Source organism: Emys orbicularis, chromosome 9, assembly GCF_028017835.1.
Source record: "Emys orbicularis isolate rEmyOrb1 chromosome 9, rEmyOrb1.hap1, whole genome shotgun sequence".
Taxonomy (NCBI): Eukaryota; Metazoa; Chordata; order Testudines; family Emydidae; genus Emys; species Emys orbicularis.
This window is the reverse complement of record NC_088691.1, coordinates 28,165,798-28,180,311: the sequence shown is the minus strand read 5'-3', so window position 1 is coordinate 28,180,311 and position 14,514 is coordinate 28,165,798. Positions and strand designations below refer to the sequence as shown.

Here is a 14,514-nt window from a genome sequence, read left to right as displayed (position 1 = left end):
GGACCATCAACATCAGCAAAATGTTTCGTGGCCTGCAATCAGATTATCCTGATGGGCCGCATGAGGCCCGCAGGCCGCAGGTTGCCCACCACTGGTCTATGGGGTATTTTGAAAGGAAATCGCCTTCTGAAGGTCTGACTGTGTCTTTCATTGGGGGAGAGGGGACCATGGCTGCACCAACCTTAGGCTCCCCACATTTATAGAATTTCTTTGTTTTTATATAAACATTTCAGTTTAATATTTGGTTAAATCAGACATCCTCATCTGGATCTTATGAGGCTCTGAAAGGAGGCATCATTGGGAAACCATGTAGACTTAAGCCAGCTGTTTGCAGGACAACTCTTCCATGCCTGAGTTGGGGCAGAGAATTCAGACAGGAAGGTGCTGCAGCCGTAAATCCAAGAAGCCACCATGCTGCTCTTTACCTGATCCATGAGGGGAGGAAGAGGAGGAGGAAGAAGATTATAAGTCATAACTGCACAAAAACAATTACAAATAGAGGTTTTAAAACAAAATGTTTGGGAGAAACTGAGCCAGCAATTGGTTCTACCACCAGAGGCAGAAAACCTGGTGGCCTGGGCTTGAGGGCAGAGCTTAATCCTGGAGCCTCCAACGATAGCCCTGGACTGTCTCCGACATCCATAGATGAGGGTATTGACCCATCAGTAATGAATGAGGGGGAAAGCTGTGTAACAGAATACAAGCATACTAGCGAGGTGATATCCTACCATCCTCTGGTTATGAAAAGGACATTGAGTACACAATGCTGAGGAAGATAAAAAGGCAAGAAAATTGAATAAAATGATAATAATGGGTGACTTCAGCGTCCCTCATATCACTGGTTAAATGTCACAGAAGGACACATCTTCTGTCTTACTTAGCATGTTCATTCATTGACATTTAAGTGCCTAGGTACTGATCTGAGAATCCCTGCACAAGGACTGGGAGTCTCATTTTGATGCCCACATTCAAAACTTGGGTTCCCAATAACTTTCCAAATCCAAGTCTTCATGTTATTCTCCTACAGATTCGCAGAAGAGGCTTTTGTTCACCTACTGTTCTTCACTCGGGCCAGGTCACATTCTCACTCCTTGCCTGTAGACTTTTGCCCCACAATGGAGGGGACAATACAAACAGCAGTAGGTACTACCTGAACACTTAGCTGTGAGTGAATACGTGATGTCCCACCCTTTCATATCCGCCCTAGCTGTGGACATCAGAAGCAGTGTTGCCCCATCTTTATCCTCAAACCCCTCTCCTATAATTCAGAGACAGTGGAAAGCTAGATATCTGGTGTCAGTGTATTTTAGCTGGTAGTGCACATTCTAAGGCTGCATATTTTATTTTCCAATCTCTACACAGTAGGACTATTTTACTATACATATTTACTATACTTACTATATATACAGCCCTCATTTCTGTTTGTGTATGCTTCAGACTGTGACCAAAAAAGTGGGCATGTTCCTAATTTACCTGTGAAAAACCCAGATTGGCACATACAAATTGGGTAGGCGATTGACTGACAGCCTCATTTCAATGCATTAATAACTGACTATGTTTGTGTAAAATAGCTGCCCACCCACTTTATTAAGTGCAATCAGTTCCTCAGGGAAAAGAGAGGGTGCAAAAATGAAAATGTTGCCCCCAATGCTCCCAACAACCCAACTAACGAATCGTTGATATAACACAATTTATTCTTCTTGAATATACCATAGGGGAAAACATCAGCATGGTCACTCATATGATTTCCCACTTACCAGTTAAGGACCGGTGCAGTTTAGGCTTTGTGTCAGATCCATGATGTGCAGAATAGGAGTCATCCTTCTGTGATTATGAAACAAAGTAGGTTAGGACTTTTATGGAGATAGCCTGTAAGTCTATAAATGACACTCATATTTCATACACAAGCCATTCACGATCCCCATGCACTCTGTTTCCATTTGTTTTAATTTTGCCAAGAGAATACAAGAAAAACAAAAAGAAATGCTTCTAAAAATAGATTAAATACCCAGCATAGATTTCTGGGAGGAAATGTTTACCGACACTTATTTGTTTCATGTTGATGAAAGTGGTCTGAACTCTCAGGGAGCGATTTAGCAGATACGATCTGAAAGCAGCAGATCTGGAGCGATGAGGACCCAGCCAAGTGACTGAACAGAAACTTGGCAAGGCCACATACATTTATTCCCTGGCTTTATGCCAAGTAGCCAGTGGAAAGCTTGCTAGGTAGCGAGCTCATGCTAATGAGTGCTCTCCCCTTTTGCTTCAGCACTAATCTGCACTCCTCAGGAATTTCTATTAGCACAATGTAGCTAGAATTCTTTGGTATTGTTTTAACAGGAAATACGTCCTTTATGCAGCCATGATTTGGCTTGTAGGTCCAGAAACCCATTCTGCCAAATCACTTCTGGCCACCTCCCAGACCAGTTTTCTGTTTTGTTTCCTTTCTTTTTTCCCTTTAACCAGGGGACCTGATGCCCTCAATCCATTGTTTGCAGTTTTGTTGACTATTTTAGTAACAATGCCTTCCAGGGTTGAACAGCAGTGGCCTAGCTCCCTGGAAAGCCATCCCCAAGAGCATCCAAGGACTCTCAGAGCATGCTCCATGCAGTCCCTCTGACACAATTACTAAAGGCAATATGTAATTTATGGCCATGCCTTACAGGCAGCTCCAAATAAGCCATTTAAAGGGGAGAGGGGACTATATGTGTGTTGGCAAAAGAACAGAGGGAAGAGCGAGTGCAAATTTCCAGGGCTACAGGTGCAAGTGTTTTCTGGGTGCTGAATAATAATTAGGTGTTGTACTAAGGCTCTGAAACCACAACACCTATGAGATTTTGGGTTGGATCATATCCCAGATGTGTAGTACAAAGAAACCCAAAACATGCACAGTAATATAGAGCGTGCATTGTGATAAATATCTACAGCAAACGGTAATAGGAAACCTTATCCCTGAATGGTCAGCCCTCTTCAATGATTCTGTCCCCTGAGAGAGGGGGAAACTAAGACCTGAAATTGAACTTTTTTGAGAAGAAGGATGGTCTTGGGGTTAAGCCTCTGAACTAGCCCTCAAGAAATCTGGGTTAAATTCTTAGCTCTGCCACAGATGTCCTATGTAACCTCGGGTAAATCAGTTAATCTCTCTGTGCCTCCGTTCCTCACCTGTGAAAATGGGGTAGTTACATTTCCTTTCTTCATCTGACTGGCCTATTTAGACTGTAAGCTCTCCAGGGCAGGGACTCTTATATATATGTGTATAGTATAAGTAGAGTGACCAGCACAATGGGGCCTGGCTCATTAGCTGTTACTGTAGAACTACTCGAATTAAAAAACAAAGCTGGTAAAAACTTTTTGCATGAAAAGTGTTTTGCAAGGGGAAAAATGGCCTTTACAAAAAACATGTCAACATTACTGACATTTTACATGAAAATTTCCATGATATTTTAACCAAAATGTTTCCAAAATTTTTTAATGAAATCTATACAGACATTTTTGTTTACTGAAATCCACATTTTGTTATTGAAAACTGGGCTTTTGGTAAATGAAAATGTTTGAAAATGATTTTAAATACTATTGTCATAAAAATATTTTTTATTTTAAATCAGAAAAAAAAACAGAAAATGGGTCAATTTCGAACCCTGTGAAATAGACACCTTTGAAAATTTTCATTAAATCATTCACCTGTTTTTTATCCAGCTCTAATGAGTAATAACTTTTAAATGCATCTGCCTTTTATTTTTTCCTGAAAAAAGGTGCTAAGTGGTTGAAGAATCAGGCCCCTAAGTTGTTAAAAGAGTTGAGATATGATTCAAAGTAAATTTTCCCTAGTTGGATTCCTCTGCTACATCAGGCAACATTTTTCTACTAGACTGTAAATGTAAGACGACATGCAAATTCCACCAGCACTGGATGTGTTAGCGTGATCCCTTGTACCTTGCTCCTACTTCCCTCTTAATTCTTCAGATTCTTGCTATCAGTCAGAGGGTATATACAAAGCAAGTTCGTTTCAGGTTTCTTTTATTTCAGGTTTGGTCGGTGAGTATAATTGTAATAGTTCCATCTTGTGGTAAAATGCAGAATAGAATACTGCATGGAACAAGAGCACATACTTTTCTCTGGTATAATGGTCTATATCTGTCTCAAATAAAATCCTGAGGGTCAAATTCTTCCCTGGAATCCACATAAAGCAGAGTATGTGACCCTTAATTACACTTTAGTGCTCAAAAGTTCCTAGTTAGAGTTCTACAGGGTTTTCAATAATGAATCCTTTCTTCAGGAATATGGACTGTGTGTATCAACTTGGGTAAAAAAGCCTAAATGACATAATATGAAAATATTTGGCTTTTTAAATCTATTTTTATCAATGCATTTTTAATTTAATCCAACAAAAAAATATGCATTTGTATGCAATCAAATGCTATAATTTGTCACTCCATATCCTTCTGAGTTACTACACTGAGACTCTTTTAGAACACATACGAGACATCTTCCTAGAATTTTCAGACATTAATCACATTTCTTTCATTTCTGTTTGCTGTAAAAATGACATCAGAAAATTACCAAGAAAAGGTCCTGATTGTGCAAACACCTAGATGAGTAGTCCCACTGACTGCAAAGGATTTCTCTAGTGTGTAAAGTTACTCACATGTGTGTTTCTAGGATCAGGGCCTAAGTATTTATATTTGTAGCACCAAAACATGGTGACATGACAGTCACTTCAAGCATAAAATTAACATTTTGTTAACTTTAACTTTGTTAAATACCAGTTAACTTTCAGACAGTTTCATATTACAATTAACATAATGTAAAGATACGTGTTGCGGTGCTACAGGCTACACTGAAGTGTGCTAACTATGTCCTCTGTCCAGTAATGAACTCTATCTGCACAAATCCCATTGCAGGATCAGTGTCTTGACTGTATCGTGGGGTACCTACTTCCTTCACAAGTTTGCAAAGTGAGCATGAATACAGTACAAGTCATTTTGCTGACTCTACCCATCACTTACTCACCAGATACAACACAAATGTTCTGGCTTTTGCTCCCTTTACTAAAGGACATAACAGAGTTCAGTCACCTTAAAGGCCCAATAGAATTATTTAGGGAAAGAATCTTCCCAAGTTTAATATCATGTGCACTGCACTATCTAACGGGCACAACAAAGGATGTCTATGATGGTGTGAAAGGGTTAATCCCTGAATGTCCTTACTTAAAATATGTAATCTTGCTCACAACATTAGCATTAGTTTAACGTAGCTCTTTTTAAATTTAATTATACCAAATGTTCTACAAGAACATGCCATGTTGTCGTCTATTTTGAATTATAAGTATCAATCAGCATGTAAATGATCAAATTAAATCTTTTCAGTTGTTTGCTTCTACAGCTGAAACACCTTTCTGTGAATGAAGGACTGGAAGTAGAGGCATTTGTTAGATTACTTGATATCTTGATTAGCTCTTCAGTGACTGGATTTTCAACAAAGAAATCTGAGGGGAATAAAGCTCATGGTGGTTTAGAGCTTCCTATGTTGTAAGGGAAATCACTAGCTAAATAAACATTAATCATTTAAATACCATACTTTTCTCCTCTGTTCATACACATTAGGAGCCACAGTTTGCCCTTGGACATTTGACAGCAATTCTGCAAAGCATTTAAGCATGTGCTTAAATCCCACTGAGCACATGCTAAAGTGCTTTGTTCAGTAGATATGGACCACTGAATTGGGGATTTGGAAGCTAAATATTTTGGGCTTGATCTTGCTCGCTTGCTTGAAGTCAATATAAGTAATGGATGCCATCAAGTAGTCACAGGTGTTTGAATCATGCACAGTAACTAATAGTCAAAGTGAAATAGTTTGTCAGTTTCTTTTTTAATTCAGAATATGATGGGTCATTAAGTTATGCCAATAGTAAATCTGGCTCTAAAGTGGGCCTCTTAGGAATTAGGTATACTATAGTCCTTTTGATTTGCTTTTATTTCTTGAAGGCGTCTCAAAACTGTAACTAGTTTAAAAAATAATGTCAACGTTGTGATATAAAAGCCTTACAAAAATGGCTCTGTCTTTCTGAAAAAGTTGTAAAAAAAAAAATATTTACAATACATCTGGTTTGATGACAACTTGTGTCCCCAAGTTTCCGCCTGTTATGAAACCCTACCAGAACTCCTCCCCGCATGAAAAACAGGCCCTTATAACAGAAAAGCCAAGTGTCAATTCATTAAAACTGCTAAGTAAATAACTGCCCCAACACTGATAGAATATCTGATAACTGTGAGCTGAACTGTGCGGTATGAAGGACTACTGCTCATTTATTTGCCAGGGATCGGAATTTTTCAGGTAACCCTAACAGTTTCGTACTCACTAATATTCAGATGAAGGTTAATAGACACTTTTATTAAAAGGTACCAGAATCTCTTTTCTTTAAAATAACAACTTTCTGGAGTTTGGTGATAACATGTGTTAGTATGAGACTCCTCACCACTGAATAGACAAGAGTGTGAAAAGGAATCATGCATCATGCTTCTTTACAATTAAAAGATTTCCCAACCCTCCATACCTCCTTTCTAGAGTGATCAGAGTCACTTCTGTTCATATGGATTCGAAGGCTCCTGTGTCTGAGAATCAGGATCTCCTTTGCCTCCTCTTCTGTCCCACTCTCTCCAGGAAGCGTATGCCTGTTATATGCTGGCACCTGCTCACATAAATCATAAATCATACAGATTCAGCTCCCACTGAAGTCAATGGGAGTTTTTCCATTTAATGGGCTTTGGATCAGCCCCATATGTAGCATCACAAAAATAAATTTCCCGGGTGTCAACTTTTCTGGGCAAATTCTGCTCTCACTTCCCCTGGTGTAGACCTGGAGTATCTCCATTGGCTACACTGGACATACTCCAGCTTCAGACTGATAGCAATAACCAGACCTTGATTCTTTTGCGCCCACTTTTTAAAGAGTTTCCCCAAAAGTCTTATCTTGTTGCCTCTCTCAGCACAGCAGCAAGACAAAAGGTGGTAGCTCTGTGCCAAGATGCCCATATTAGCCACATTCCTAATGATTTGGCATTTCATGCCTAAGCCAAGAAAGCAAAGGCTTTAGTTGCATTTAAGAGATAAGGCTCCACATACCACCATATAAACAGTGCTTAGTATAGTATAGTATAGTATAGTATAGTATAGTATAGTATAGTATAGTATAGTATAGTATAGTATAGTGCAATTGTTCTGCAAACAGCAGGATTTCCTATGCTCCCAATGGTAAATGTTTCATGGCAAAACTGTTGAATGGCTTTAAAACATCTTTCCTTTAATTATTACTATAAGGTCACACATCTGCTGCTGCTATTGGCCAAGCTCTTTGCACACACCAGGGGCTCCCTGCATCACTGCAATTCCCTCTCCCCCAACAATGTGTATCACCCTCCCATCCCCTTCTCTTTCAGGGACTCCCCAACTCGCCACCTTCTCCCTCCATTGCCCCCTCCCCAACCAGGGGTTCTGTGTGGCCCCCTATTTTCCCCTCCCCCTATGCCAGGAGCTCTGTGTGCTCCTCCATTGCCCCCTTTGCCATATGCCAAGGGCTATGTGTCCCCCATGCCCTCCTTCCCCCATACCACAGTCTCCTACCCCCTGCCAGGGGCTCTGCATGCACACACAATCCCTCTTCCCCCCAACCATTCTCTCTCTCTCTTTCAGGGTGTCAACATTTTAAAATTGTATGGGGAGGATGGATAGAGCTAAAGTTACCACGTTACAGACAGACAAACAGAGGAATGCCAACAAGTTGAGTGTTAGTCTTCACTTTACTTAGCCAACTATTTGCTCTCCATCGAGGGAGACCTTTAGTAGCACATCTAAATAATCCCAGTATCTGTGCATGCTGCTGAGAATCAGACTAATAATATTTTACAATTCATGTAACTACTGTACTGTAGCTTGAGTGGAAAAACCTTACTGTTCTCCTTATTTTGTATAGGTTCCTTGCCAATATTTTCTGTATATTTTCCAGCACATCTGGATTCAGAGAGTCCGATTCTTTGACCATTACGGCAGACCTGTGGCTGTCGCTGCAAAGAAAACACCTGGGTTCTTCATCAATGCATAGTGCATGAGATCAATTGCAAAGGCACTTAATGAAGCTGAAGTTACAATAAGCAGCTTGTTTGCTGAGTAGATAGACTAATACAAGGAGATTGGATTGTGAACAGCAAGAACCACAGAAGAGCAGAAATGTCAGGGGGAGATGGGATCAGAGTCTAGTTACTTTAATTTCTGACATAATTGCCCAAACTTGCCATTATTTTCTCCATAATTTTTGAATGATTTTAAAGTTTGCCACCAAATGCGTGTAAGCGTTGACTGTTCAGGTACAACCGCAACATGACTCACTGGGAGTTACACACATACCGCTGCCAGGAGCAGAGACTGAGAGCTTAGCTCCTCTGGCACTGCAATGGGGTTGTTCACCAAAAGCATTTTCTTTACATCTGTCTGGGCTACACCAGCTCTTCTCACGGAGCAACCAGCAAGGAGGGGCGAAGGGGTCAGGGAACTCTGCCAGGTTTCCAAGTAACTGTTCCCTCCAGGGGGGTGGGCTGTGTGAGTGCAGATTCCCAACCCCACAGATCCTGAGTATCCACTGGGAAGGGAAGGTTAGTCCTTGTCTAATGGATGCAGAGGCATCTGCATGGAAATATGGTCAACCTGGCCCCCTTATCATCTGCTCACAAGCTGTGCTACTTAGTCACTGTGCAGCTGCTGCAGCTGCAAAAGGTTGAGCTGCAGGCAATGCTGCTTTAAGATTTGATATATGTGAGGGTTCCTTGCCCACGTCCCATTCCCTGCCTCCAGGTTATGGCCAACCTCTTTCCTCCTCCACACCCGTAAGCGAGATTAACTGTCTGTGTTAACACCCCAAGCAGACAACAAATCAGACCTGGTGACCCAGCTACTCCAAATCATACGACAATTTCCATTTCAATTAGGATTTTAAAGGGGTCTGATATAAAGTTATTGTACAACCATTACGTGCCAGGGGATTGGCTAGCACTCTAATCTTTCAAGGGCCCAGTCACACAGTATGGATAAACCAAATATGGATTGACTGAACCTGGTTCAAATGGTTAAACAAGAAAACGTCAACAAAATTTAACAATTTTAAAAAATATTTCTTTTAGTCATTTATATTTTACCTAATGCCACAAACATGCTAATGTCTGTGTTACAAGCAGGGTCACAGTGCGCCTGCAGTCAGGATTCCCAAGCAGAGAATCAACCTCCCATCAGCCTTTCTGAAGTACTTTGTGTCATTACACCAGGCTAGGAAAACACTTACAGCAAAGATGTATGGGACGGCTCATGAATTAACTGCCCTGCTTCTACTAACTCAATGGCATGTTTCCTCTCTAGCTTTTCGTAGAGCAGCACAATACTTGATTTTGGCTGGTCATACTCTCGGAGTAAGAACTTCTGAAGATACTTGCTGTTGAAATATTCCAGTCTGTTCAGGAACAAAAAACAAACAAACACTGCTGTACTGATACCGTAATGCTCATGACTTGAAGAAAACAAACATAAATCACTGCTGTGCTGAACCTGTAATGCTCTTTGTTTGAACAAAATTGCACTGTCTCATTCTTTCCTCCCCAGGACCCAGAACTGGTTCTGGCAGATTGGCTGTTGTTCCTTTAGACATCTGCTTTCCAGCAACTAGTGGGTCAAGAGCCCGGTCCTGCCCACCTTGCTTTGTGGGTGTGCAAAGAACACAGGGTTATGTTCTATATTAATTCCATAATGTGGCATATGAAGCAAGTTAGAGCTTCTCAGAATGCAATTTGTAATGCAATAAAATGCCTCCAAAGGGCCAAAATGATCATGAACTACATTACCTTTGCTTATTACATTAGATCAAACAGAAGTGCCTGGGATCAAACCAGCAGCTTCCAGAATCCCGTCTCAAAGCAGCTCCCAGCTCAGTGGTTGAAGGAGATCTAGTTCACTTCACATACCAGTACAGATACTCAAGTTTGGCCATTGTTTGGCCCCATATGTCTCTCTCTCTAGCCAGCAATTTAGCCTAGGTGCTACACTCTTAAGGAGCCAGTCCTGAGTTGCTTAGTAGACAGTGTTTTCAACACCATCTAGTGGTCATTCCAAAAACAGTCATTCTTAACAAAAGAAGTATCTGTCAGATTACACATACAAGAATCCTTACCATGAAATCAGGTGTGCATGTTTGTAGAGCAAATAGTAAAAGATGGTAGATTATTACCAGTGCACTTTAAAGGTCTTTTTCTTTACAAAAACAAAATTCACATGTAAATAAAATTTACCTCATATTTAATGAAAATTTGGCATTTTGTTATGAAAATCTCAGTGGATGGTCCATTATTTTTCAATACCTCAATGTAACACAACAGTTCCTTCAATCACTGTTCCAACCAGCATTGATCTTATGTTATTGACAAGAAAAACAAGGAAAAGCTACATTTTCATATTCACAACCCTTCACTGATCTAAACACAAGGATGACTTACAGCAGAAACTGGCAGGAAAGAGGAGAGTTGGACAAGCGAAAGGAAGGAGGAGTAAATATAATTAAACCTTAAATGTAAAGAACAGCTGTAGGTTCAACAAATGCAACTGTACAGATTCCTAATATGAAGTGATAAAAGATAAGTGATAACAAATAACAAACAATGCTAATAATTAGGGCTGTCGATTAATGGCAGTTAACTCATGTGATTAACTCAAAAAAATTAATCGCGATTAATCGCACTGTTAAACAACAGAATACCAATTGAAATTTATTCAATATTTTTGGATGTTTTTCTATATTTTCAAATATATTGATTTCTATTACAACACAGAATACAGAGTTAACAGTGCTCACTTTATATTATTATTTTTGATTGCAAATATTTGCACTGTAAAAATGATAAACAAAAAATAGTATTTTTCAATTCAACTAATACAAGTACTGTAGTGCAATCTCTTTATAGTGAAAGTGCAACTTACAAATGTAGAATATGTTTTGTTACATAACTGCACTCAAAACCAAAACAATGTAAAACTTTACAGCCTACTAGTCCACTCAGTCCTACTTCTTGTTCAGCCAATCACTAAGACAAACAAGTTTGTTTACATTTACGGGAGATAATGCTGCCCACTTCTTACAATGTCACCTGAAAGTGAGACTAGGTATTTGCATGGCACTTTTGTAGCCAGTGTTGCAAGGTATTTATGTGCCAGATATACTAAACATTTGTATGCCCCTTCATGCTTCGGCCATCATTCCAGAGGACATGCTTCCATGCTGATGATGTTTGTTAAAAAAATAATGCATTAATTAAATTTGTGACTGAACTCCCTGGGGGGAGAATTGTATTTCTCCAGTTCTGTTTTACCTGCAATCTGCCATATATTTCATGTTAAAGCAGTCTCGGATGATGACCCAGCACATGTTCGTTTTAAGAACGCTTTCACAGCAGATTTGATAAAACGCAAAGAAATGTGAGATTTCTAAAGCTAGCTACAGCATTCAACCCAAGGTTTAAGAATCTGAAGTGCCTTCCAAAATCTGAGAGGGATGAGGTGTGGAGCATGCTTTCACAAATCTTAAAAGAGCAACACTCCGATGCGGAAACTACAGAATCTGAATCACCAAAAAAGAAAATCAACTTTCTTCTGGTGGCATCTCACTCAGATGATGAAAATGAACATGTGTCGGTCCACTCTGCTTTGGATCCTTATCTTGCAGAACCCATCATCAGCATGGACGCACATCCTCTGGAATGGTGGTTGAAGTATGAAGGGTTTGTCTGAATCTTTAGCGCATCTTGCACTTAAATACCTTGAGACGCCAGTTACAACAGTGCCATGCACACGCCTGTTCTCACTTTCAGGTGACACTATAAACAAGAAGCGGGCAGCATTATCTCCTGCAAATTGTAACCAAACTCGTTTGTCTGAGCAATTGGCTGAAGTAGGACTGAGTGGACCTGTAGGCGCTAAAGTTTTTTGGTTTTTTATTTTTGAATGCAGTTTTTTTTTTACATAATTCTACATTTGTAAGTTCAACTTTCATGATAAAGAGATTACATTACAGTACTTGTATTAGGTGAATTGAAAAATACTATTTCTTTTGTTTTTTACAGTGCAAATATTTGTAATCAAAAATAAATATAAAGTGAGTGCTGTACACTTTGTATTCTGTGTTGTAACTGAAATCAATATATTTGAAAATGTAGAAAACATCCAAAAATATTTAAATAAATTGTATTCTATTATTAACAGCGCAATTAATCATGCAATGAATCGTGATTGATTTTTTTAAATGCACGATTAATCAAGATTAATTTTTTTTAATTGCTTGACAGCCCTACTAATAATACCACTGTATTTGTGCCTCCTCATTAAAATACATATATTTACATTTTATCACATCACTAGCGGTGATAAAATAGTATAGTAGTGACTCTGCTATGGTTAATTCTTTCATATTGCATTTGAGTATGTCAAATACTGGATCACCAAATGTGGATAGGGCATCCTATCTTTTCTGTCTTTACCTTTAGTTTTTATTTTTAAAGGAAATGCATGTTCCATTAAAACCAAAACTAAAACTCTTAAAAGGATGAAAAATAAACTACAGTCTGTGTCCCCACATTCCCAGTAATCCATAAAATTGCAAAAAAGTGGCCATGAAACACTCATATATAAATAAATATATATGAAATAAAGCAGAAAGAAAAATAATACAAATAGCCAAACCAAGAGATACTGAACACGCTGGAAAGACATTAATATTCTAAGGTTTAGCTATTTCCAGTGAGGTAAACCCTTTAGTCTTTACTTTTGGTGCACACTAGTCCCTCTTTGTTATTTGGACCATTTAATACCAAAGTAAATGAGCAATATGACTTTTTGTAGCTTGTCCCAACTTTGTCCCACCAGGATATGAACTAGCCCAAATGGTGACAGCCCTTTGGTAGTGTCCGTGCTATATCAAACCAGTGCACCCTATCAGGAAGGCCTGGATCCCTGAAAAGGAAAGGCTATAGCTCCTGCCATGCAAACTGTTATACATGTGCTTAATGTTACACATGTGAGTAACCCCTTCAATGCCAATGGGGTTACTCAAATGTGGCGAGGTAAGTATGTGTGTGTTTGCAGGATCAGGGCTCTAATCAGCACAACACAGGAACGTGCCAACAGACCAATCCTTGAAGCAACAAGTGTTATGTAGGGTGTTGACATGACACCTGGGACCTTCATTTACAACATCTCCATGTTTTTGTTTTGACTGAGGGGAAAGGTTTTGGGAAGAGAAGAAAGGAGTCCTCTGTCAGTGAAGTGCCACCATGTATGACATCCAAATGGGGGGAGGACAGAAAGAGGAACATGGACAGTCTGTTCTGATTTGGTGCCCAGACAACCTGGTCCACCTTTTGAGCTTAAGGAAAGAAAAGAAAAGCTGTCCCTCTTTGTTTGTGGCTGTCATCTGCTTTATGACACACAGATGAATGAAGCTCAGCTATCCCCAGTGGAACCATATGGAAACAGAAACCAGACTCTTTTTTTTCAAACATGTACACAGTTGTATTTTTGGCAAATCCTTACTTGTCTTTCCAGTAATACTGTCCCCAGTGTCCAGATATATCTTCTATGCCAGCCAGCAAATGATCCAAGAACTAAACAGAAGAGAGGATTTTGCTATACACCGGTGTATCATTGCATATATGATGAACTATGTTGGATAACATCAAAAGCCAGCAGACAAAATGAAGGACATTTTCAGCGAGGTGCAGTAATCAGTAAACAAGAACAGGAGCTGTCTGCATAATTCCCCATTCAATCATCCTTGGTTCTAAAATGCAATGAGGCTTCTTTCTTTCAGGTGTGCACAAGCAGAGAATAATCACTGAGGGACATGGATCTGTTTTTTATTAAACATGCAGGTTGGCCAATGCCTTGCATTCCCTGCATAGTGCGACTTGACAAACACTGGAAGCTCATACTGAATGTTTGGAGAGCAATGTGTTTCATGAGAAAGACATATTTGGTGCATAGGTGCTGACTACATACGGCTGGAGCTTCTCCTGGAATAATAAATATCCCCTGCTACTAAATAAAATCAATGACTACACTGCATCTTAAACACAAGCAGCTTATTTCTATGTTAAAAATTCTGAACAGGGAAATTTTCAACCTTAAAAAGTCTCCTGAATTTCCCAAATTGCCTCCCCAGCTGTTGTCACCAGTACAACCTGCAGCAGACTCTGCTATGCCACTGTTCATTACCCCCATCATACAAGTGTTCCTGTGCAGCTTCAACCAGCTCTAATTAGAGAAATCTCCTTTTGCACACAGAGATATACTAAGCTTTCAGCAAGTAGGTGTTAATCATGTGACAGTGCTCGCTTAACCAGCCTCCTCCACTCTTTGACTTCCCCTGAGGTTACACACAGCAACCTAACATGGCTTCAGATGTGTTAGACTGCACTTTACTGGGGCTTCTCA

The 14,514-nt window shown here is 39.7% G+C and overlaps 1 protein-coding gene across 1 annotated transcript in view; it reads right to left on the bottom strand.

The window, feature by feature from the left end:
• LOC135883706 (sodium/hydrogen exchanger 2-like) overlaps positions 1-14,514 on the bottom strand; it is a 52,294-nt gene that overhangs the window by 6,171 nt on the left and 31,609 nt on the right. Inside the window, exons 7-11 of the mRNA XM_065410942.1 lie at positions 13,615-13,685; positions 9,329-9,493; positions 7,949-8,060; positions 6,554-6,688; positions 1,758-1,824 (exon numbers count right to left, since the gene is read on the bottom strand). Coding sequence (XP_065267014.1) covers positions 1,758-1,824; positions 6,554-6,688; positions 7,949-8,060; positions 9,329-9,493; positions 13,615-13,685 — 550 coding nt within the window. The remainder of the gene's footprint in view (positions 1-1,757; positions 1,825-6,553; positions 6,689-7,948; positions 8,061-9,328; positions 9,494-13,614; positions 13,686-14,514) is intronic.